The sequence below is a fragment of the Sebastes fasciatus genome, chromosome 17, assembly GCF_043250625.1.
Source record: "Sebastes fasciatus isolate fSebFas1 chromosome 17, fSebFas1.pri, whole genome shotgun sequence".
In the NCBI taxonomy this organism is placed as follows: Eukaryota; Metazoa; Chordata; class Actinopteri; order Perciformes; family Sebastidae; genus Sebastes; species Sebastes fasciatus.
The window spans coordinates 22,864,035-22,891,009 of record NC_133811.1 but is presented as its reverse complement, the minus strand read 5'-3'; the positions used below and the strand labels follow the sequence as shown (position 1 = coordinate 22,891,009).

Sequence of the window (26,975 nt, the reverse complement as noted above, 5' to 3'; positions counted from 1 at the left end):
GCCGACCGAAAGAAGGGTTTATAACCTGTTTGTACAGCACTACAATAACACATTTGTGCCGATTAGTGAATCAGCAACTTCATAATTAAACGTTTTTTATTTGCCTCAATCAGAAAAAAAAGTGGCATTGAAGCATTTAAACAATGGCCTACTTTCAGCTCGCAAATGCTTCATTAGTAAATTAAATGGATCCTAATTCTCTCATTTGTTTTAAAAGCCGTCTGTCAGTTGTTTTGATTAGCAAAAGCCTCGGAGTCTACTATTCATGCACTGTGTCACATCAAGATCTCATCAGTGTGCAGGTGAGGGATGGATGGAGGATACTGGACAGCTCCCAGTAACGGTCTGGTGGGCTGGACTAACTCAAGCCTTGATCCCTGATCCCTGATCCCTCACTCAGACACACACAGTCAACACGCTGACATAGACATCCAAACTCCAACGAGGTACCTGCCATCTGAAACCATCACAGCCAAGGCCAGCTATCCATCAAATCCCATCTCCACTCAGGGATGAGAGGGGGGGGAGATGTGGAGGAGGAGGAGAGGAAGGAGGGGTGGAGAGGGTGGGAGGGAGTGTAGGAGTAGATGAGTGGGCTCGAGGAATGCAAGAGGAGCAGAAGAGCGGCGTACCTTGGTCTGGAGATAGTGGGGGTAGTAGTAGGTGTACTGAGGGTACATTGGCTGCTGCTCCAATCGCTTGCCCATGTAGCTGGAATCCTTAGCACTGAGGCAGGGAATGGTGACACCGGGGCGGAAGCTGCCAAGTAGCTAGCAATGGGATAGAGGCGGCGGATAGAGGGGGGCTGTGTGATTTCCTGTCTTCGCCGTCCGCACCACTGTGTCGCTAGCCGGTCCTCCAGGGAGAAGGTCTGCCTCTCTGATTGGCGCCTTGCTCGGTCCAGAGCCTCAGTATCGGGCGGATGCTCGCTCAAGTCTCTCGCTGCCGGATCGATGGAAATATTTCCACAAGTGCTAGAACCGTCAGTTGGCTGGTATCGGATAGTAACGCGCGATTCAAGGGTGAGGTAGAGGAAGAAGGGGGAAAAAGAGAAGAAGAGGTGCAGGTGGCAGTAGCTCTGGCAGTCCTGTGAATGTTGGAAAATGGGAGAAAGGAAGAAGAGGAGGAGAGGAGGAGGAAAAGGGATGGCGAGGAAAAACGGGAGAGGACGTATAGGTTCACTTCTCTATTAGAGCTGTTTCACTCCAGTCTTTCGGCTGGGCTTTAATCTGCCTCTCTCTCAGACACACTGGGAATCTGACTCTCTCTCTCTCTCTGTCCCTCTCTCTCTCTCTCTCTGTCCCTCTCTTACATACACACTGTCTCTCTCTCTCTCGCTCTCTCTCTCCTCTGTAGTCTGATCCGACGGTGTGCTGTCCTGTTTGACAGAAGGGGAGATATCCTCAGCACCGGTTGCCGACAGATGCACTTTGTGCACGGAGCAGAACACGAGAGCCGAGCGCAGACACAGACGGCAATCTCAGTCTGTAGCGGTCGAGCCAGCAGGAGGGCAGATAACACAGAGAAATGATCCCAGCTTTCTAAATGATGTGGCACAAGCGTGTATTAAAAATCCACCGGTTGGTTAGTCAATCCAGTTCCAGATAGAAGACGAGCGGGGAGGAATAAAAACCACGGTGACTGTGTCCCAGGTGCCCAGTAGAGAAGGAGTCCCTCGTCTGCGATCCTCCCTCTTCCTGCACTTGTAAAAATGTGTTCCTTATTTCGTCCTTGGCTCTCTCACTCCTCTAAGCAGCCTGCCTCTTTCTCTTTCCCTCTGTCACACAGTTGCTCTCTCTCTTACTCTCGCGTGCGCTTTCTCTATCACTCAGCCTCTCTCTCTCTCTCTCTCTCTCTCTCTCTCTCTCTCTCCTTCTCCTCCACACTGACAGGGCGGTAAAAGGGGGCTCGTCCGAAAGGCTGCTAGTGGAGTAGACTGCCTCCTCCTTCTCCAGCCCAGCCGGTAGGAGGGTCTTTAGCAGCTCTGTGCGAGAGAGAGGGATCCAGACACAGACCAGCGGGCTGCAGCGTTTCCACAACCAGGGAGAAAGCAAGGGAAGAGGAGTGGAGACGAGAAGGGGGGGATGGCGTCGGCGCGAGCAGTCGATTCCCCCTACTGGCTGCACACGGAGCTACCGGCTGGAACACACTGTGGCCCCAAACAAAACACTTTCTCTTAACAAACTAGGACGATTTACTCTAAAAACGCAGTACAGTTGGATAAACCACATTCAATGGTCAACCTTTTAGAACATGTGAGTATATTTTAAGGCACACTTGCCAACCTTTAAAAATAGTATTATTAAAAATAGTATAGTATTAACTATAGTATTAGTAGTAGTATTTCAAAACCAAAGCGCCGGGGGGGTCTGGACGTCATCCCCCAGAGGAATTTCAGAGACTTTGTTTCCTGCATTCTGGTGATTTTAAAAGAATGAAAATAACAAAATAATAAGTACGTAGATACAATACAATACAATATAAGTACTGTAGAGTCTGGCGACCTGTCCAGGGTGTACCCCGCCTTCGCCCAATGTCAGCTGGGATCGGCTCCGGCCCCCCCCGTGACCCTGAATAGGATAAGCGGTTACAGATAATGGATGGATGGATGTTAAATATCTCCCACTGCATACATAGAGCATAAGATACTGTAGGCGAGGGCATCAAACTTCAATACAATACCTCAATACTCAAACATGAGCACCTACTGCGCTTTGTTGCAAGCATAAGTAGCAGTTGTGTACTCTCTCTTGCGTTGTGTTATTAATGATGTACACACACCGTCACTTTTGGCTCCAACTCGCCATTTATTCTGGTAATACAGAGATGATGTTAGATCTCCCACAGTCAGTCTCACAGCGGCAAAGCTTCTCAAAGATGCTAAAACAAAATGAAATCAGTTGAAGTTGCTGTTGATTAGCCAGCTAGCTTTAACTAAGCCAGCAAAGTCACCAGCAACGTGGCGTGTTCAACAAACCACTCCACACAATCAAAGAGGCAACTAATATCAACATTCAGCATTTTCTCTAGCACTCGGAAGCTTAGCTCGACATACAATTTACAGAAAATACGCTTTTACCCATACAAACAAGGCTTATGCTCTTTATATTTACAGAGCTAATTCAAAGTCAACCTACCACGGAGACGGCACATGCAGACTGTTGACAAGATGCGGGGCGCACCTGTCAAGTCTGCAGGGGCTGCAGTAGAGGGCACTAATGCTACGTACACACAACGGTCTCCATGGCAACCTCCATTATAATCAGATATCAGAGTAAATAATATATCAAATGAATAATAATAATTAAATAACAATGTAAATAATATATAAAATTAATAATAATTAAATAATAAAGTAAATAATAAAGTAAATAACTTGATATTGAAACAGATGACAAATAATACATTAAATTCAGAGTACATACATTTAAACATATTAAGACAGAGTTAGTAATGACAAGTGTAATCATTAACTCCGCTACACATAGACTGCTCTCTTCTGCCCGTAAACAACATTTGGTGTAGCACTATTGTCGTCCGGGTGGAAACAGTAGGGATTATACACACTGTGCAGTGCCAGAAATGAGTTAAGTGTGAAAATTTGCCATAAATCGGGAGAAATATGGGAGAATTGTGACGCCGGGAGGAAACCGGGAGAGGGCAATGAAAAACGGGAGTCTCAAGGGAAAATCATGAGGGTTGGCAAGCATGTTTTAAGGCCAATGTCTACTTTATTTCCTTAAATTGTTGGACCATGGGACTATGTTCTTACCACTTTCCTATCACCATCTTGTACCTTCTTTTTGTACAGAAGTACTTTGAGCAATCACATGGATTAGATATGCAAAAGCTATGTTATTTTAAGTGCTGTTTGGATCAACAAAGAGGATGTGCAGCAAGTCTTTTAAGCGCTAAAATCGTCACGTAAAGACAGTGAACAACTATCTCCAAGCATTGAATGAGGAAGTATGTAGTAGTAACATCAAAAGACGACAACGGATGAATCCTCTTTTGATCGACCATGACCGCGACCAAAAACATCACAAAAATGTCCCGCTGGTGAGCGCTCGCCTGATCAAAAGTAACCTCAGATAAACTCATACTTCTGCAAAGATCAAAAACGTTGCATGCAAAAATGTAACGCTGTGAAAGTCACACTTGATCACACCTTTTTTATCTCTCTCAAACACACACACACACACACACAGTTGCATGTGATAGGAACTAACCTTAAGTCCTCGGGGGAAGCCAGTGACTCTGAGGTCACAAGTTCAGGTGCCTCATTTTACACTCAATTAGCAAATCAACCCTCATTTTAATCATCTGACAGGAGTCGTGCGGCAAAAACGCAGCCAAAAACTACACCACGAAATGACTGGACTGAAAACAATTATGTTTTGGCAATCTGAAAATAGACCTCTGATTTTGATGAGTTTAGTTTTGTGTTTCATCTGTTACACTTGAGAGCATTACACAAAAACCCATGAGGCTGATGTCTCCTTCTCAGACAATAATAACCCAATTACAGATTTCTAGTGCAACACTCAAGATAAGTGAGCTCAGCTGTAGAAAACACACTTTCATCACCTCTTAGTATAGTGATAATTACTTTTGTTGCATCAATATGTATGACATTGAAAGTAATGTAGTAGTGCAATGGTTATTTGATGAATATATTGATCATCTGAAAGAATTAATCTATGATCATTTTGAAAGTTTTGCAATACAGGTTTCGTTTCAAGCGAGAGTTTTTTTTCTACGGAGACCTGGAAGGGACAAAAAAAATATGTACTTTTGTGAGATCTCGCAAAGATCGCAAATGTTTTTAATCTAGGTCAATGTAAAAAATGTTTTTAAAAAAGTACTTCCGGGTCAGTTCGGTAACATGAAAACAACCAACAAACAATCGCTCTAACCGATTTTATTTTGAGATTGGCCTCAAATATGAAGACAAGACCAATGAGACAAGAATTAGCTAGCACACTTCGCAGTCCCTCCGCCTCAATCCCCACCTCTAGCAGACTACTTCGCTGAAAATGGACTTTTAGCAGCTGTAGCAACTTGAAATGGCAGCAACAGAAAGTTTGCTGATCCCTGAACTGACTCCTCGCCGGATCAGCAAAATTTGGTTGTTGCCATAACACAGGTTAGACCCTAGCGCTGACCCTTAGCACATTCGGTTTGCGCTGGCTGAATTCATGTTGCTACAGCCGCTCACTGAAGGTCCGTCTCTGCCGGAGCTGCTGTCCGCTTTCCTCCCGGCAAAGTAGTTAGTCTCTTAGTGGCGAGGAGTGACGCAGAAGGAGCGTGGGATGCGAACGCTGGCTAATTCTTGTCTCATTTGTGGTCTGATAAACAGCAAGTTCATCAAATTCAGTGTCCCAATTATTGCTATTTTCCATGCTACTACTAGCTGTCATAGGGACCCTAAATGAAAAAGTTTTGCGAGAGAACGCAAAACTATTTTTTTCTCCTCATGTCCCCTTAGGGGCTCCATAGTTTTCACAATCTAGACACAGAAAGTAGAGCAAACGCCACATCTTTTTATGAGAGTTATGTGTCTAGAAGGGCCCGGTGCATGTGGACAGACCCAATCAATACTAGGAGAAGAATCCCAGGTACCAAAACAAAGCTGGGAGGGAAAGGCCAGCCTTCTACAGATATAGAGAGGGAAATATAATTATCAGATATAGGCCACTTTTATTTGTAGGGAAGAGATGAGGCTGATATCGATTGCGGATTACCAGATTAACAGCCTCTGGATCAACTAGACACATAAACGGTCAGCATCTGGGGAAAGGCAGAAAATAGAGAACAAAGACAGTGAGACGGACAAAGGCCAATGGAGAGAGTAATAGAAAGAGAGATACCGAGAGAGAAGAAGATAAGACACATTGGGAGACGGAACCTGAAGGAGGCACAGAGGCAGAAAAGATTCATATGTCTTTATAACGCCGCGTGTCCACTGGACGACCGCGTAAAGTCATCTCTGTATTTCATAGATAAAGCTCATCATTTTCTGTTTTCACTTAAAAATACTGAGATTAAAGGAGTAGAACGGAGTAATAGGTCAGCTTAAAGAGATTTTCACCCAGATTCTGTCCACGTGTGACCAAAAGCCATGTTTCCAAATGATGCCTCTACCAATAGAAAGTGGGGACAAATGGAGCAAAGAAGGCAAATGAGTCCATCAGAGTAATACAATGAACAGTGAGAATTTAATGCTTTTCCTTGTCATAGATAATAACTAAATGTCTTTGTGTTTTAGTTAGGGCTGTCAATCAATGAAAATATTGAATCGCGATTAATCGCATGATTGTTCGTCCGTTCAAAATGTACCTTAAAGGGAGATTTGTCAAGTATTTAATACTCTTATCAACATGGGAGTGGGTAAATATACTTGTTTTAAGCAAATGTGTTTTTATATTTATTATTGGAAATCAATTAGCAACACAAAGCAATGTCAAATTTGATTCAGAAACACTCATAAGCATTAAAAAGTATGCACAAATCATAACAAATTCTAACAGACAACAACAGCTGTCAGTGTGTCAGTGTGCTGATTTGACTATGACTTTCCCCAAACTGCATGTGATTATCATAAAGTGGGCATGTCTGTAAAGGGGAGACTCGTGGGTACCCATAGAACCCATTTTCATTCACATATCTTGAGGTCAGAAATTAAGGGAGCCTTTTGAAAATGGCCATGACGGTTTTTCCTCGCCAAAATGTAGTGCAAGTTTTGAGCGTTATTTAAGCTCCTTCCTGACAAACTAGTATGACATGGTTGGTACCAGTCTATTCCTTACTACTACTGCTATTTCTACATTCTACTTCACTACACTGCAGTAAGTACAGACTACATGTGGTTAAAAATTACACGCCTAAAGCAAGAAGGACTTTCTTATAACATGCTTTTGCCTTGCGTAGTATCCTGTCATTCACAAGCGTTTTGTGTGACCGGGCTGTATATATGATAACTAAATGTCTTTGTGTTTTGGTTTGTTGGTAAAAAAAAAAGAAAAAAGAAAGCAGGCATTTCTTAGTATTTTCAGTCATTTTTTTAAATGATTAATTGAATGATACAGTAAATAATCATCAGATTAACCTATAATCAAAATAATCCTTAGTTGCAGCTAACCCAAACTCATATTTGTAATAAAACAAATCAAGAATATTTTTGAAACTATGAACCCTTTGCTACTATTGATGACTGCACCCTGCCTAACGTTTCCTTAATTCAAATTAGTCCACGCAGAATGGAAACACAGGAGAGTGCCATTACGCACACATTGCTCAGCTAACCCATAAATATTCATCGATCCAACCATTAAGAATTAAGAGCCGGGAATTGAGACTTGACTCTTGAAACTAAAGAACTTGACCTGTGGCCCTGCAGACAACACTAGAAACTACCCTGAGAGCCGGCTGACGTGAACTTTCAGCCTCGACCCATGAGTCGGCAAAAAGGTTTAGTTTATAGAGGCAATTTCCAGCGATGTGACCGGAGAGCCGTAATGCGCGCTGTGTGTAAATAAATGTCGGCACTGTGTCTCATTCGGCCTTGAAGACTGGAAGTGTGTGTGTTTTGCTCGGGTGGTGATGGAAGCGCTCTGGTCTGAATCACCCGGGCCTGACGTCACAGGGAGGTTGATATGCAGCCAAATATTTCATGGAAAGAGAGTGAGTATCTCTGTGTTCTTGTTTTATTAATACTGATGCAACATCTATAGTCATTTGAGGCATACCGTAGGATTGAGAACAGAACATCAGAGAAGCAGGTTTGAAGTTATTTCTACACAGATTTCTATTTGTTTCAACCTACTTTGTAGACTCTTGTAGATTGGGACTTGCCACCCAGAACAGACTATTTCAAAGTGCATTCAGAGTTCTTCCCAGTGAGCGCGAACGGATCTGATTTACAAGCTGATTTGTCGAGACGAAGCTCAAACTGTGCCTCTCTGCCGTTTTAAATATTTTAAAAACCCACACCAAGAAGTATTCGCTAATACTTTGCAGGCCGGGTCTTGTCAAACATTTTTCAGAAAAACAAAGCCAACGCCATCTGCTGCTCCTCTGCTCCGAGGTCTCTCTTTGATGCTCGTTGATTCGCTTTTCTAAATTGAGAGCCGTGAGTGAGTCATTCGCGGGACTCTAAAATAGAGAAAGGAGCAAGACAGCTGAGGGTGTATCATGCCCCTGAAGGTGTTAAGTAAGTGAAATCCCCCTCGAAGAGACTAGCAAAAGAAAACCACAGCAGCGTGATCACAGTGTGGCCTCTGGTCAGAGCCGTTCGTGTGAGGAGATTTTTTTTTCTTCTATTTAGCCTTTATTTAACCACATCAGTCAAATTCCTACTTGGCAAATTAGCACGGCAGTAAAAGCCTGATTCTTTTGTGAGATATTTCAATTATATTAACATCCATGGAGATGCCCTTTTGTTCATCGACTGCTCTGACAACAACAGTTACTCTCCTAATGTCTTGACTCTCTATTGAAGAATGGAGAAAGAACGAGTGAAGAGGGACTGAGACATAGTTTAAATGCAAGATCATAAAAAAGCTGAATGATGTGTTGTCTTCTAAACAACAAAACAGTGAGAAAAGAACTACAACATGTTCCCATCCGAGAGGAATTCCTAGAAAGTCCAAGACTACTTTGCCCCAGTGCCTGACCCCCTCCTCTCGATGGACACTTCTTGACTTCTTCAAGCTGCTGCAGAAACTAAGAGGCTTTGTTTTCTGTGGATTGCTGGACAGTCCTGTCACGGGTGTTTCCCAGAAATGACCAGATGCGTGGAATTCGAGGAAAGGCTGGCCCAGCGCCAGGGGAGGGGTGAGGAGGAGGGCGGAGGGAAGAATGGAGGCAAGTGGAATTGAAGAACAGAAAGGCCTGGTATTCTTGGAAAAACCCTTTTGCCTTTGGCAGTGGTTCTACCGGGAGATACCCAAACACAAAAAGATCATCTTACATGTTTTATGCAAACCCACTGATGTAGCATGACTAACCAGCTTTCCCCCGGGGCTTTTTGCTCATGATAAAGTGAAAGACGAACTATCTTAACGGTCCAACTATGACAAAGCGTCTTCGACTCGCGCTCGTGTTGCGGATTACAGCCGAGATCCTCTGATTATAGTTTACAATAATCTGAGAAAACACAACAGAATGTTGATGATCGCTCCAATTAGGAACAGCCTGATAAACAGATGTTGCTTGAATACCAGCGTTCGTCGTACCACAGAAGATCACTTAGTGCAGATGATGAAGTTTGTGTGAAACTGTGGCATCGCTATAAAAAGAAAGTTATTTTTCTCATTAAAGCAAAATCTAATTTAGCGAAATTTGAAGGCATGCTGAGAGACATTAATGCCAGATTCCAGATCAAGTGTAAAAAAAAAAAAAGAAAGATAATTTAATAACTTCAAATAAGAGTATGAGGTCGGCAAGAAAACCACAGATTTTGGCAGTTTTACTACAACTGAAAAGAAAAGAAGCACAAACCACAGAAAGACAAAGAGGGTGGCTAACCTCTGGAGAGCCAAATGAGTTTCAATTTGTCTTCATACTGTTTCTGGCTGTTCATTCCCATGGTGCCAGAACTTATTTGATTATGTGATCTGAAATGAGCAAGCCAATTAGATTACAATTGATTTTCATAGTCACAAAGACAAATTACATGTGCAAAAAAAAAGTATTAAGAATTTAAATCATATGGTGCTTTCCAATACCCGTACTACAGAGCTATTTAGTATGCCAGAAATAGTATGTCCCTATTAGGGGTCGGAATCACCAGAGGCCTCACAATACATATTATCATTATATACTTAAGTCCCGATACGATCGTATTGTACAGTACAGTACAGTAATATGCACAGTATTGCAATAAGATATGTTATGATTTATTACCTTTTTTCAACTGCAAATTATGCAGTTTGTCAACATCTGTTTTATCTAATATGATACAGTTTTCACTCTGGTCATTTTAGAGTTTTCATTTACATATCTTGAGGTCAGAGGTCAAGGAACCCCTTTGAAAATGGCCATGCCAGTTTTTCCTCGCCAAAATTTTGTGTAAATTTGGAGAGTTATTTAGCATTTTCCCCAACAAGCTAGTATGACATGGATGATACCAGTGGATTGCTTAGGTTTTCTAGTTTCATGTGATACCAGTATACAACTCTAGTTTTAAGACTGAGTCCGCGACACCCTCTAAAGACAGAATAGCGGCTGACGTGCCGGCGGATTGTTAAGAGGTTAGTTTATATAATAGAAGGTCGATACTTGACGTCCATGTATCAATTAGGCTTTTACAGGTTTTTTATTTTTCATATATACAGTTAGTATGTAATAATAATGTATAAATCCCAAAATAGCCCAGGAAATAAGGAATAATCCCACAACATTACTCAAATTCTACAAGCCAGGATGCTTCTCTGGCTACTCCGACCCAGAATCCTCTGCGCAGCGGAAGATAAGTCGCATCGACACAGACAGATGACAGCCTGATGACAGCTCATAGACGGACTACAACGGATATATGCACAAGAGGGTCAAAGTTCAAGGCGCAATGTTATGACGTAGTAGTATGTCCCAATTGTATGAATACATGCAAAAGTACGTATTTGTAAGGGCAGCCGCAGTGCGTACTAGAAGTACAAAGAAAAGTATGTGATTTGGAACGCAGCCATGGTGTCAGTCTCCAATCAGAAAGCTGGAAATTAAGCTTATTTGTGTGCTTGTAAATAGTCGAGCTTACTCAGACATATGATGTACTTGCTAAAACATCCTCCTTCCGCCCCGTTCCTAAACTCTGAGAGGAGATATGTTAACATTATGTGTTTAAGTTCACCACATCTCTGACACATGCAGTTTCTTAATGCACTTTTATCAGTGCACTTACGGATGACAGCCCGAGGTAATTCAACACATTCCCCCTCTGAGAGTATATTTTTCACAGCGCAAGAGCAGAGCGATGCAGTCGAGATATGATTGCAGAGAGCTTCTCTTTATTTTGATTTCTTTATATACGATGGTCGCGTCACCTGGTTTCGGCTGTTTATCTAATACCACTACACTATATTGTAAAAAGGGCGGACTGATTCCAGACCACCGGCCCTGCGCTGAGACATTTGATAAACACCAGGCAGATTTCCAGTGAGTCATTAGCTTCTATCACAACACAGAGGAGAGCGATGCAGGCCTAATGGGGAGGAAACATGAGACCAGGCGTGCATGAGTAAAGATGACTCACAGCAACTCTTACTACACCCAACGAGGGACAGGCAATAGACCTAAAAGAGTAAATTGCGTACGCTTACTAGATCTCGATTCCAAATGTGTAATGTATATACAAGTCCCGCCGACCGACTCATTTCCTGATTAACGAGATTCGGAGAAAAGATCAGAGTTGATTTCGTACTGGGAAAAGAGGCCTGCAGCCAGGCTGGATTACTTTACGTGTGTGTGAGTGTGCAAGTGCATTTAGCCTGTTCTTTAGTGTTTGTGATACTACATTTGAAAGTCAGGTGGTCAACAGCTGTGGCAGTTCTGTGTGTCTGTTTTTCTCTGTGGGAAAAAAAGTGAAGCAAAACATCTCTGAGGGAAACTCAAGAGATCGCAGGAGGGTCAAGGTTATTCTGGCACCAAAAGGTGAAATCACTTCAGCGGATTTCAGAGATCAGACATCCTGTGTGGCTCCGACGCTAACCCTAATATAACTGCGACTGAGAGCCAGCGGCCACGTCCTTCCGTGAACCAGCTAGACTCCCACTGCCAGGGACAGCACAGCAGCTACATCCCCGCAGATGAGGACGAGATGACGCCAAGAAAATCTCTGCATAATAAGGAATTAAGTGCTGCACATGGCAGAGAGAGTGCGAGTTTAAACAATAGATATTTTCCATGTGGATATGCAAAGCCGAAATATTCAAAATCCACATTGTTTAGATATGAAGAAAGGCAGCAGACCCCCACAGGAGAAGGAAAAAGGAAAAAATGAGTCACATCGCAGGGAAACGGAAAGAGGCCTATCAAAAGCTTCATCACAGCACTCCGAGTGTATCATGTGTGTTTTGTTTTATTCATTGTGTTAATGCCCTAAATAGATCTAGGTGCAAAGTCATTCATTCTTGTCAGTGTGCTACTGTGTGCTACTTTTTTGGAGAATGCTTATGCATAGAAAATAAGAAGTGTTTGACAGTTTTATACAAAAGAAATAAGCATAAACCATTATGGCTGGGACGATACAACTATCTCCCGATTCAATACTATCACGATACTTGGGTGCCGATTCGGTATGTATTACGATTCTAAAAGTATTGCGATTTGATATTAAGATTTATTGCGACACCATGGGAAAAAGTTAGATAATACACTTCTAGGGATTTTATTTTGGAATTTTTTTTTATTTTCAGCATGTATGTATTTAGAGATGCTCATTGTCAGGAATTATTTATTTTTTTCCAGCAACCCTAAAATCAAAGAACAAAGACATTTCCCTCACAAATTAGTGGTATTTTATTTTCAATTTATAAGGGACATGTAATGTTTTATACTTTTGGTGAATGTAATCCAATAAATTTTATTTCCATATATGTATTTTGTACATACAGTTCCCTCTGTTAACACCTTATTTTGAAAACTGGACGTAGTCACATGTTAAACTTCCGCTAACTTCGCCAAGTTCATCTCTAGCTCTACCCGTCAGCTCCGTTCTCTTTATACATCCATGGTCAGCTCCATCGGGGCCGTTTGAATGCATTTAACATAAATGTCAGTATATGGGTGCTCTACAGTTGTAGCGTCGGACGATTTGACCACGGAGATGAGCGTGACGGTCGGCTTGACCGCACGTTACCGCAATACGATAACGTTTCCTGTCCATGACAGAGTTAGCATTCAGCCTTAGCCGTGATGTCTAGCTCTGCTTTTCCTGGCAATGTGTGAAACCCAAAGTGTTTCCATACTTTACTGCATGTGTGGTGTTTAACACTTTGGATTTAAAATGTGAGGGTGGCGGTCGTATACACGTGGACCCTCCAACTTTTTTTACTTTCTTGTTTCGGCTTGCTGCGGCCAACTGTGGTTTATTTTGGTTGACGGATACGGAACAAATATGACGTCACGTTACTCAGACTACAACATTAGGAAGCGGTGACTTCCTTCTACCTCCAAATAGGCTCAAATGAAGCAAATATATTGATTCTGGCATAAAAAAATCTATTTCAAAATCGTTAAAAATAAACGTGATACATAGCTGAATATATTTTATTATCTATAAACCATAGATGAAGAAGATGCTTGTATACTTTACGGTGTGTGTGTGGTAAGCATGGCAAAAGGCACACAGGTAGAAGTGTGAAGTAATAGAGAAAGGTGCTGAGGGATCTGCCCTCAGCAGATATAGATTGGAGATTGGGGAAAAGAGTTATAGCTCCCAGGAACAGATCCGTACGGGCCTCTATGAAGCTCGATGCTGCCTGCAATTGAGCAGGATGGGATGGGAGGACAGCAGCAATGTTTTAAAGCACTGCTAAGCCATCCTGGAATGAAGTGAAATGACCACATGTCACACTGAGATGAGAAGTGAGAGGGAGGGAACGGGCAGAGTGAGAAACAGTGCGGAGAGTAAAAAGAGAGAGAGAAAACAGAGTGTGTCGTTCTAAGAGGAATATTTCAGGGCGGTAAATGGAGCAGAACTCCATTCCAGCTCCTCTCTTAACCTCCCCCGGTGTCTCATCCTCTGCATGCAAAGCATGAAGCCCAGGAGACAAAGAAAACAGAGGAGCCGGAGAGACAAGCTTCAGGACAAAATAACACTGAATTAATAGACAAGACATTTTGCTCATGCATTTGTTTTGACATAACAGAAAACACACAGAGGCGCAGAATGGCAAGCGGTGAGGATTTGCTCTGTTCGTAATTGCCACTCTGAGGTTTAAGCGGTGAAAAGGTGAAGGCCGCTGACCCTGCCCACACACAGGCAACCACCAGGCTCGCCACCCACAGGGATATGCTTCTGCTGATTTATAGTTCACACATTCAATTGCTGCAACAGTTCCTTCCTAATAATAATTAACCTTTAAATAATCTATATTGTTAAACCAACAACAGATCACATGACTGCCTGTATGTGAAAGAGGTTGCTCGTGGTGATGAACTATCACCCGACACTTCAGTTCCTCTCAGTTCTACGGAGCTTTACAGCGTCTTTCATGTCGTTGTTTTCGTTTTCCGGCTCACTATGTTACTGTGTTGGTTCACTCTCACTGCTCTCATACTGTAGCACCAAAGGGCAGACAAACACAGTTAGCGACTAGCTAGAGAACATGATGGAGCATTTAGCAGCTAAAGAGCCTGATATTTCCCTCAGGAGTAGGAGAACAAAAACAGAGCTAAAAGGAGCATGAATTATGGACTTGCATTGATTTGGTTTCCAGAAAAATGACTCCAAATAAATTCAAATGTTGCTCCATATGTGCTGGATGTATAAATGGGCAACTGTTTGCAAAGAGATTCTCAATATCAACTTGAAAGGTGATAATATGTTAGTGTTGCATTTACAGCTTGTTTCCGCTGCCCCCTAGTGGCCAAAAACTTGTTATTGCACGTTTAAGTAATGCAAGCTGTACCCACACACCCTAGCTATATCTACGAAGTCTATCTAAGTAAAGCATTGTAATTCGTATATAATCCACGTAATCATGGACCAGGAAGTATAAATATATATAAAGAGCGACAAATGCTGCGTAGCGAGGAGGTCGGGGTGGATGGGAGGTTAAAAAAAAAACACCAAACTTTTGCCGAGGACACAGTGTTTGCCTAAACCTAACCAAGTATTTTAAGCCTACTAATTTGAACCCAAACCACAATCGTTTCCTAAACCTAACCAAGTAGTTTTGTTGCCTAAACCTAACTAAGTTGTTTCCTGTGAAGATCAAAGTTTATTTTGAAAAGACTGTACGCATTGAATGAGCAGAAATTGACACGTGTAGCTGGACATTCGTAGAAAAATGCGAGATAACTCTTCGTAAGATTGTATGAGGATACGTTGAGTAACGCTGTGTAATATCACACACTGGTTTCTGTAGTGATGTTTTGGAATTTAGTTTACCGTCCTGCGAGTTGCCGATCCCTTGAGAAGCCAAATTTGGACAAAGGGCAGGAAGCCTGGCTAAATTTGCTGAGCGACAGGCTAGTAGCAGCCGCCACAGCTGACTCTGATAAGCAGAGACACCTCTCAACTATCAGTACATACTAAAACAAACTTGTCTCTATGCCTTAATATTTCTTTGAAGAAACAATGATTCTCTAAATTGTCAGACAAGAAATTAGGTCACACTTAACTTTAAATGGTGGAACAAATGCATTACTAAGGACTGTTGCACAATTAGTGGTCACAGTAATGTCTGCTGTATACGTCTCCATAAGCTAAGTAACTTTAAGCTTTACATACTGCATATTATAGTGAAACTCGAAATGGGTGGCATATCTCTGACAAGCAGTGCATTCTGTGGAACATCATCATGGGATTTGTATGGAGTAATACTGCCAGATGGCGCTGAGGTACTAGAAAGCATATAGTAGATGATTAAGAACATTCACATTATGGTGCAACTCCACTGGGTAACATTTAGATATCAGTGTGTAAGACTTTCAGGGTGATGCACTTTGAGATTGCCTCCTTGGCGGCGCCTGTATAATTAGTAGTACTGAAGTCATCAAAGTGCACCAAGTAAATGGAGCAAAGCGGCTCCAACAAACCTTCCACCTTCCACCTTTCACGAACCCAGCGCCGACTGCTGGGAGAGGACGGGTGGAGGGAGAGTGGAGGGAGAGTGTTGTACGCAGTTTTACCTTTCACACAACAAATAGTTGTTTACTGTTAGAGGGAGTGTGATGGAGTTAGAGCGAAGAGTGATACCAAAGGATGTAACAATATCAAAAACACACTGGTGAAGGAACAGCTGACATGTTTTCACACTTATCAATAGTGTAGCCCAGACTCTTTGTGGTCCTAATAAACTCCTATTTGATAGCGGTAACAAAGTGTGCAATAACGTGTGCCTTCGCTTTATGCGTCTCTGTATGTGGCTTGACGGAGCCGACAGAGAAGTGAACCATCAAGCTCTTCTCCTCCAACAATGAGACTTGTTCAAGCGCTGCGTTTTTTGCTGCCAAAACAACACACAGTGGAACTTTCAAAAACAACGACGCTGTTAAATAAATCAAAAATACCCCCGCAGCTTAGCTCAGCGGCAAAACCTGACACAGTAACAGAACCATGTATTCAGCCATTCTGCCTTTTTTAATTCATACACATAGGCAAAAAAAAAAGTGGTGTATTGTTTGAGAGACCAGACTAAAGTTTTATGGTGATTCTGCAATGCATCATGACACAACAGAAACACATTTTGCTGGATCCTTGATATGATGATGATAGCAGGAAGGAAGTGGTTAACTGTCATTTGTTGTGGTTTGCTACTGTGTCCTGCTTAGACGCACAGGAACCATTTCTACTGGCAGAATGCATTCATATTATTTATTCATTATCTGCATCTGTATTTATTGATATTCTGATTATGTGTTACTTATTTAATAACCCAGAATATGATTAAAGTGTATTTTGAACCCTGGAAATTAATTATTAGTCTAAATGTTTCAGGGGAAATTGAAATGATGTAACTGATAGCAAACCCGACGCTCACCTGACTGAATGGAAATTATGATAAATGATGTAATAAGTGTTTGTTGCTGACAGACAGACTCTTGTACATTTTGAATACATAAAAAATGTGTGATTAATTTGCAATTAATCATGATTAACTATGGACAGTCATGCGATTAATCAGAATTAAATATTCTAATCGATTGACAGCCCTAACTATAAGATAATCAATTAAATAAGGCTTTGTACGTCACAGTTGTGGTAATACCGTCACCTCATTTCGAGGTTCCAAAGAACAGAAGCATAGGGTAGCTTTTGTTGTCATACAAAGAAAATGTAACAGCTACAAACACTTACACTCGAGTCTGCAGAGTGCATTGAAAGCTAAGTGGACTAATGGTGGTTAGCATCATTTAAAGGAATTGTACTTCTTCTTTAACAATGAATTACTGCCTGTGCCGCCGCAACTTAGTAAGCCTGGAAAGAAGCATTTGATTCCACCTAAAATTCTAATTATTTTTCATATCATAGCCTTCTAGAGATAAGATAATTTAAGCAGTGAGATCCACTCACAAGATTCATCTCGCTTATGAGATGAAAAGTAACGAAGACCAAAATGGACCCAGAATGTAAGATCCAAGTTGTTGTTTTCAAGGATCTTTTAAGGCTAGAGTTGTGGGTTAAGGAATGAATGTAAGGTCCCAGTATATTTGTATATAAATAATACAATCTGATTTTGCTAAATGAATGTGTTTGGGTGTGTTCCTTCATCAGAAGAGCAGAGGCCTCATCATCTCTTTCTTTCCCATACGGTTCATGTTCAGCCATCGCTCATGCCCGTATTGCATGATTGCGCTGAAGGGCCAGTATAATCAGCCATAATGCTTTACAGATGTTATGGCTGTTTTTAAAGCCAATACTGCAGCCCCAGGCAGCCATATATGAAAACCCATCTGTGCACGGATATCAGTGCGTGTGTGCGTGTCTGTACATGTAGCTGAAAACCAGGGCATGGTCGGGGTAAAACATTATGAATTAAGGTCACATCTACAGCTCAGGATGTGTGATTTATGTTCCTCTGCCTTGTCCTGTCATTGACTAATCACCTGAACAGAAAGTAACAGGTGCAAACGGATTTTCTGAAGAGCGATTTCACAGATAAGACGCTCCGAATTCGCCGTTAAACACGGCCAAGAAACGGCACTAAGCCGTCGATGACATGGAAAATATGACAGTCCGCATGATGTGAACAAGAGACGACACCCCTTTAAATCCCTGCGAGATCTGCCAGCACCCTTCCTAATCCGCCTTCTAACATCTACCATTGTGTACAACATCTAATATCAACCACGAACCGCTGCTTAAATGAAGACTGGTGGCATACCGCAGCCAGGAATTTGCATGGACCGCCCGCTCTTGTGAAATAGGAAATGAAACATGCTGAGGCTTGGAGGCTCTGTGAGATTCTGGATATTCCTGTGGTCTGGCTCTCGGGATCCTGTGGCCCGGGCCTTTAATTCCTAATGGTGGTGAACGCCAAGCTCTGGTCACGACAGGAAATGCCTGCTAGGTGAAACATCCGCCCAAGACGCATTCATTCAGAAGTGTCAAACACACGCACTGTTTCCCCTATGAACCAGATCGGTGCACTGGTAAACAAAGTGCTTTGTCATGATGACCGTGTTCATTTGGTTAGAATCCAGTCAGCTGCAATAGTATTTAACAGGACTGGGTTTTTTTTACAACCTGGACCTGTTTCTGTGGAAACTAGTCATTTATTTGAATAAAACACAGCAAAGGCTGGAAAATACACCTGTTAGTAAAAAAGTGTGATCGTCTTTGTTTCTGTGTTTCTTGTATATTAATTTTATTTTTTTATTTTTAACACATTCTGTATCTGTTCAAAATATACCTTAAAGGGAGATTTGTCAAGTATTTACTACTCTAATCAACATGGGAATGTGCGAATATGCTTGCTTTATGCAAATATATGTATATATTTATTATTGGAAATCAAATAGCAACACAAAACAATGACAGATATTGTCCTGAAACCCTCACAGGTACTGGAGAAAATATGCTCACATCATAACATGGCAATCACATGCAGTTGTGGGCAAGTCATAGTCAAGTCAGCACCTGTCTGAGTTTGAGTTTATGATAAAGTGTGCATGTCTGTAAAGGGGAGACTCGTGGGTACCCATAGAACCCATTTTCATTCACATATCTTGAGGTCAGAGGTCAAGGGGACTCCTTTGAAAATGTTCTCGCCAAAATTTAGTACAAGTTTGGAGCGTTATTTAGCCTCCTTGCTGACAACCTAGTATGACATGGTTGGTACCAATGGATTCCTTAGGTTTTTGTAGTTTCATATGATTCACTCTAGCTTTAAAACTGTCAGTGTTTGGTTTGTCTGTTCTGAGCTACTGTAGAAACATGGCGGCCAGCTCCGTGAAGAGGACCCGCTCCGTATGTAGATATCAACGGGTCATTCTAAGGCAACACAAATTCATATTTTCAGGTGATTATACACAAAAGAAAACATACTTATTAATATTATATTCCATTTCTGCCAATAGATCCCCCTAAATGCTACACACTGTTCCTTTAACTATGTATAAACTGAAGCTTTGGGGATACAGGCTTCGATTTACTGCAGCAGTGCCTTATAATGCAAAGATAATAACTGTTGTTCACTTTATGCTCCAAATAATTTACAGAAAATAACTCAGAAAATGCATTAGCGTTGGCAGGAGTTTTAATGGTTTGATGCATTTGCCTAAATAAACAGAAATTTTCCATTATACGGTAATTCCAGAAAATAAAAATGGAGGTGGATATATTGCAGCTACTTGATGGTGTTGATACTGTGTGTGTGTGTGTGTGTGTGTGTGTGTGTGTGTGTGTGTGTGTGTGTGTGTGTGTGTGTGTGTGTGTGTGTGTGTAATTGTTGCTGTGGAGGCGGCGGGGACGGTCGCAGGAGAGGAATTGAAAGGGGCGGGGGTGTGTGAGCTAAGGACTGTCATAAGAAGTAAATGCACATTCGTCGTACCACAGAGACACACTCACGGCACTCAGTCACTCTGCCTCAGTGTGCACTGTTGAAGCAAATTAAGGAAGCCTTGGCAGCCTTTTAATGGTCTGTCACAGTCTAACAGGTTTAGAGCGCTTACAATGGACCCAGGCACTAAGCCCGACAGCTCGCGCTTAATTGTTCAGAACCTGTGTGTGTGTGTGTGTGTGTGTGTGTGTGTGTGTGTGTGTGCGTGTGTGTACTGTGAGAGCCATTCTGTGCCTGTAACTAAAGTCATTGATTCTCATTATGAGGACAGATAAGATAGACACTTCCTGTCTGTCAGTCTGTCCGTCTGACTGGTTCAATAAAACGTGCTCCAGCTGATATGTTATGATGAATGTGGTGCCAATATGTGCGTTTCCAGCCACTGTTATTTTAGAGAAAGTGATCCTAAACCCAAGGTATTCACGCACGGTTACATTCTAGTCGGATAGGAAGTTAATTGTGTGGCTATTCGCACAAAAAAGGAATCATGGAATGTCTTTCAAATAAACCGTCCTCAGACAGAGACAAAGACGCGCAGAGCACAAAGCCATAAGCAGATTGAGTTATTGACTCAAGCAGCCGGCGATAAACAAAACATCAAGTGTCTCAATTTTCAAGTGGTGCCTGAAGAAATCAACAAAGCAAATAAAAAAACATTTGTTTTTCACTCTATAGCCCGCTCTCTATCAGCGAGCAAAATGGCCCACAAAGGATGAGGAGGTGGCGGTGCCTAAAAAATCCCCCTCCTAAATGGTTGGAGATTCTGAGCCGTGTGACCTAGAATATGTTTGACAATTTTCTTTTAATTAGGCCTTGAAGACACGACTCATTCCAACTGCTGTCCCGAGAGCTAAATTAATTACTGAGACAAAGCCCATTCTAGCTCATGGCAAAGATGAATCATTGCAGTATTTGGGGAATGAGCAATGTTCTTCATTCAAGGGCTGATGAAAGAGACTCAGACTCTAAAATGTTAGCTAATGTACTCCATTACAAGGCTCCCTCCAGCCGCACCACACATGTACAGTGCACATCGGCATCTGCTGCCTCTGCTATCGGGAATTCACCTTTTCATCTACTTTTCTATTGGACGGAATATTTATTTGAAGAATGCATCAAAAAAAGACAAACTGGGGCTTTTATGATGGTTACACTACTGCACGTCTAAATCAGCAGTACCTCACTCTCTTCTTCCCTTCAGTTTCACCTTACTTGCGTCTTCTCTCTCAGTGGTCTGACCATTCTGCTTTTCCAGGGTGATCCACAGATAACAAGCCTCGACTCAACCGCCTCGTGCAGGCCATCAGCCAGCGGACGCGCCCTCAACGGCTGCCAGCAGGCAGGCCATTCATTCAGCTAAATGACTGTGTCATCTGTCAGCCAGTATAAATGGGTGTTTGTGAGTTATGGCTAATTAAGCTAATCACAACACCAAGGGTTGTGCCAGAACCCGGGCCCCCACAAAGAGAGACAGATGAAAAGGTGAGTTGGTCGCACCTACACCTGATGAATATGTGAGGATTGGGAAATATATTTAACCCATTTGTGCCCGCAACTGAACTTCTTTAATTTCCTCTGAGCTTGCCTCAAGCACAAATGTGAAGACCTTTTCAAAATCAATAAATATTTGATTTTTTCAAGTGATCTATAAAGTTCAAAGTTGTACTGTTATATATATATATGGAGGACAGAACCTGCAGAAAATAAATCAATCAATAAATAAATGACTTTATAAATAAATAAATAAATATGCCATTAAATGTAGAAAAAATAATATTTAAAATAAATGTTAATTAATTGATTAATTGTGACATAAATTGATATTTCTGTTTTAATTTGCTTTATTTATTTATCTTTGCATTAATTCCCAAATGTATTTACTCTTCTGTTTAAGTTTCTTTTATTTAGTCATGATTTATTTATTTTTATATTTATTATTTATTTTTGCATTTACTTTTTATTTATTTTTAAACATATGTATTTATTCATGTATTTATGCATTTATTTATTTCTGCACAATTTTCCCATTGCATTTCAACCCTTATTTATTTTCCCCAAAATGATTTATTTCTGTATTCTTTTCTTTATACTTACTTATCGAGTCATTTATTTAGTTATTGATTTAGTTTTGATTTTGGCAGGTTCCATTCTCCATAGTTAAATACTTGCCCAAATTATGTCCATACCAAATCAGAATCCCTTATCATACTAAATATAGTCTTTGGTCACATATGGGTCAATAATGGGACCATTTTGTGTTTGTATCTGACAAGAATATGTATGTTATAGATAAATCCTAGTTTTGATTGCTTGTATTACACAGAGCAGTATTGTGGAATCAGGGATTTGATAATAATACGTTCTGTCTTGTTTGTTACTTCTATCTATTCATCCCTCTCTGATTATCACTTATTTTCTAACACTCTTGCAATGTCCCATTCTGTCTCTTCTCCGAGTTTTCCGACCTTGTGAATCAGAAGATGTGCAACGAATCCCTACTAGCAGGTTTGTATTGACTGAATGATTGGCCAGTGTGTGCTCGGCAAGTCTAATGAGGTAAAAACCTGAGTTTGCTCGGGCGACACCTCCAGATTAAATTGAAGGGTTCGCGGGGATGTCCATGTCCTCAGATAAAGGAGTGATAACCCACTCAAATGTTTTCATTAGGGGGAAAAATGTGTCTCGTTATCTATGCCTGATAAGATGAGAATCCCCCATATGGAAGGATAACATTTGGAAACAGTCGGACGGCAAACAGTTCTTGCACCGATTCCCCAGCAGTGGAGTATTTGTAATCCTAAAGGAGAGAAAAGCTAGTATTGTCCTCTGCAGCACGTGTGTAGGTGTGTGTGTGTCTATCTGTATGTTATGAAGAGAGATGAACTCTGCAGCAGCACATAGACGCAATGCGGGCTGGCCCTTGAGTTCACTATTCATCCCCAGTTTTTCCTCATATATCTTGTCACAACAAGAAGACCAAAGTATTTCAGCTCTAGCACTCTCTGACACAGACACACACTCACATCTGCATGAGCTCTGACTAACTTGGTTATAAGTAAACTACATGGACGCTGGTAATGCAGTTTCTCCCAGTTGTATCTAACTATAAAACAAGGAATCTCTGTCTGTCTGTGTGTCCTTCGCATATCTCAAGAACCGTTCATCCCATCTATTTCACACTTGAAGGGGACCCAAGGGAGTGATGTGTCAAATTTAGTGCAATTTTCAGTATGAATAAACTTTGAATAAACAAGCGAACGGCGCTCTTTGCAGCAGCGGGGGAGGGGCTTAACAGGGCTGTGGACTGAGTTGAGCATGTCGTCGCGGCTCATTGACTGCAGTTCAGTTTTGCTGCTGGATGCTGGATATACTAAAGTTTCAACCGAACTCTTCTTCACTTCCCTGGAGTCAACGAGCGATGAGTGATTCCTCGACAACGCTGCAAGAAGCACCTCCGGGGGCCGTTACGAATGGCCACGTGCTCTACTGAACAGGCACCGCCTCCGACAATGCTGCAAGCAGCAATACCGGGAGCCAATCAACCAGTTCCGAACGAGAACACGTTCCTCCGAACGGGCACGCCCCCTGACAGCGCTGCAAGCAGCAATTCCAGGAGCCAATCAGCCACTACTGAATGGTAACATGCTCCTCAACGGCCACGTCCTGAACAAGCACTGCACCAGTACAGTTAAGTAGTCCAATATGGCTATTAAGCCAGGACAAATGCAAGACCATGATTCCCAAGCACGCCCATCATGTAAAATAATAAATCACAAACATGAGTAATGTCTGGACTGTGGAGACCAAGATGATTGAAGCAATCTTGGGAATTGGAGATAATCTGTTGAATGAGGAAGCATACCATCAGAAATGAAACAGCTAAGAGGTCAGAGAGAAAAATGGGTCTATATAAGCAACTAAAGTTGACTGAGAACACACGCGCTTTTTCAACATGTCTCACTGCTTTTTGCAGTCACACACATGGGAGAGTCACAACAGGTAAGAGGCTTGTCTAAGAACATTTCTCAAAAGCTAGAAGCTGCGTATCAAATATCTCAAGAACAGCACTCCACGAGCAGGAAGTGGAAACTCAATTTCCAATGGCAACACTTTACCTGACATTGTATGTTCACTCCATTATTGCCGTCGGCCATAAATGGGCTCTGTCACACCAATTAGTGGAAAGTACCTACACGGAATGTTTCCTTTTCTTTGCCATTGTGCTTGAGATCAATTCTCCATAGACCAGAAAATCTATAATGTGCGGCTTAGTCACAGTCCAGGCAATAGGAGTCTTTGCAGCCCATGTGGCTTTAAGTAAAGAATCCAATAACACCAAGTGCAATCATTAGTTTGTCAGGTTTTATTACAGTAAAGTACCTGAAAGCTGGTCCACTCACCGCAGCCGTTATCTAACCTGTTTAGCTGTTAATAGTAATAGTGATTTGAGGTGAGGCGCTTGGCACCCTGTAGTCACCACAGGACTGTCTCTGCATCTTCCTGTCTCCTCTCTCAGCCTGTCTGCCTTCTTGTATCGCTCTACTCCTCTATTTGTGTCTCTCATGTTTTTGCTGTCTAAATCTCTGTGTCAAACCTACATTCTTTCACTCTTTCAGTAAAAAAATCAAATAAGCCAAAGAACAGATTATTGAATACAATAAACAAAAAACTAAAAAATCATAATAACAATCAGAAGAAGATAAATACATCCTGTGAGGCACAGCAGTGCTTTGACCTAAATGCTAATGACAGCATGCAACGACTTACAATGTGTGACAGCTGCGACACAAGATTGGCCAAAAATTCATCACTGACTTTAAGGATGTTGACTTTTTCAATGTATAATCAAAACCAAGTGTTTAAGTACCCCAGTCAAAGTCCTGTGCTTTGCTTAACTTGCACGGCAGCTCGCGATGTCACGAGATCACGTGAGAACCGCGGGATCACATATCACACCGAAAATCCATCTTGTCAGGCTTCAAGTACTGCGATTGTCTCTGGCAAGCCAGGGCACGGACCAATCAGCATCCTGTGAGGAGCTACTGGCAGCTATGGGCGCTGCTTAGGCGTGTACGGAGAGGCATCTGTGCATTCTAACAATGGTGGCTTGTAAAGAGGTTAGATGCTGCAATAGCATCAGTTATATCAGAACTGGAGAGTATTTCTTCTTTGAAAGAAGAGCAAAGAACGATACTGAAAGCGATGTTTTCTCTCTTCTCCTGACTGGCTTCGGCAAGATTTTGACTGACAGATGGTTCATCCAATCACCTGCCAAGTATTTTCTGAAAGTGCCTGCACTTTTCCAAACGGTTTCCAATGACGGCTTCTCAGATGGTTCTGTGTAACAAACCATCTGGCGGGTCAGGTTTGTGCTTCGCACCACCAACCATCCACCTCGACTACCTCTCTGTGACTTCTGTGCAGTGTGAGGATGTCACACTTCCTGGACTGGAAAACAGCTCTGCCACTGAATATAATCCAGGCAGCAATTATGTTTCCACAAAAATGCATTTGGCAACGGAAAAATTCGTAGTATATAAAAGTCTTGTAGGAGTTAGCATTGCATATTCACTGGAAACAACACAATCTCTCTCGCTTTGACTCTCTTTCTAGTCACAGCTCCTGACTTCTACATGACTTTCTCCGCTGCTGTTTTGTCATACCACCTTCCCCCCCTGAGGGATCTTCATCCCACCATATTAAGAGTGGAAATGTATCCGCTTCCATTGTAATTACAAACCCACTGGAGGCAAAGCTTCTTGATCTCGGCTGGATCCTCGCTTGCTTTTCTTTCTTCCTTTATTTACTCACCTCCCTCAGCCGAGAGGACAGACACATGCTGAGCTATCAGTTCTGTTTTTCTTCCCTTTCTGTCGGGCATTCTTTGCATCTAATATGCCTGAAATTACAATAGCATTTTAGGGAGGCAATAAAAACAATGACATAGAGGGTGAGGGTGTTTGAGAGAAAGAGAAAGAGGCGAGTCTGCATTAGATTGTGAATTGTGGGGGATTGCTGCTCCATATACAGTATGTGTTGCATATGAGGAGCTATAAAAATGCAAGAGGCAGACTCAAAAGCTGGAGCCATGCCTGTGTTTACTGTTAGTGTCTGGATTAGCCATCTCCAGGCGCTGGGAATCCTCCTCGAGGCTAAAATGTGGACTCGTAACAGCCCGGGACGAAGGCTTGATAGTGGGGGAGAAATTGCTTTCTGCAGGGACGAAATGAAAACTGCTGAAAAGAAAACAAGCATCCCCGCTGTCCCATGAAAACAGGTCAGTTAAAGCCAGCGGCGTCCACTACGGTTCGAGGGTGGAGGGTCAAGATGAGGGCGAGCGTTTGATGACCCCGTAGTGATCTGTAACTAAGACCGGATAAACGGGTACTGTGTGGGAAGTGTGGCCTACCAACAGCCCACAGGACAACAAAGTGAAGATAGAAAATAAAAGACACAAGAGAGAGGTGTGTCTGTTGTGAATTTGCGAGTTTGTCTGTTTCAAATCCATTCCAGGATTATTTTTACACTATCAAACTCTTGTCAGCTGGCTTTGTGACGCACCGGATGAGTATTTCCTGGAATGTCTCACACAAAAGTAAACTGCCATAATCAAAACGGTGCATGGAATATTAGGGATGTCGCAATGAGGAGATTTTCCCACCGGTTAATAAAGTCAACACCGGTGTTACCGATTACACCGGATATTTTTCAAGAAAAGATGATGCTCAATATATGCAGAGTGCTGACTTTGATCTTTAACATTGGATGGCTGTGTGTCTGGTCTCTCTGGTCGGGCCTTTGCTCACTTAAGGTGGACTGTTAAGGTGGACCAGCTAAAACCTCCACCAACTCTCTCTCTCGTCCCGTGTGTGAAATCGGGGTCCTGCTACTCTGTGCTGAGAGACTGTATGGAGCAGACACTTTCACTTTCAGTTTATAGCGTCTGTCATCCGACTATGTATTGATAATACGGCGCTGATTCGCCAAAATTAACTAAATGGGTTTTATTTCTGTTAAAAAAAGCATAACAACAACAGGGGGCGGTGGGCAAGTAATATAATCGGTGTGTGTGCCTGAACAACGTGTAACACCTGTAACATTGACTAACCCGGCAAGCCTTTTGAATGTACAGTACATTGCAGTGAAAAGAGTATGCCATGTGAGTGTAGCATAATAAACCAAATATCTGAGGACACTTTTCAGTCAATATTGAGGTTATAAATACTAAGGTTGAATACTCAGCGTTAT

General features: G+C 42.0%; 1 protein-coding gene across 7 annotated transcripts in view; it reads right to left on the bottom strand.

Moving 5' to 3' along the window:
• The window catches only part of rbms3 (RNA binding motif, single stranded interacting protein), a 345,383-nt gene that overhangs the window by 243,692 nt on the left and 74,716 nt on the right, over positions 1 to 26,975 (bottom strand). The window contains exon 1 of one of the 7 annotated variants that reach the window (XM_074613702.1): positions 633 to 1,992. The exons of 3 other annotated variants lie outside the window; for them this stretch is intronic. In XM_074613702.1, coding sequence (XP_074469803.1) covers positions 633 to 707 — 75 coding nt within the window. In that variant the 5' untranslated portion in view covers positions 708 to 1,992. Of the gene's footprint in view, positions 1 to 632; positions 1,993 to 26,975 lie in introns of those variants that run through there. 3 more of the 7 variants (XM_074613701.1, XM_074613704.1, XM_074613703.1) reach the window with 3 other exon arrangements.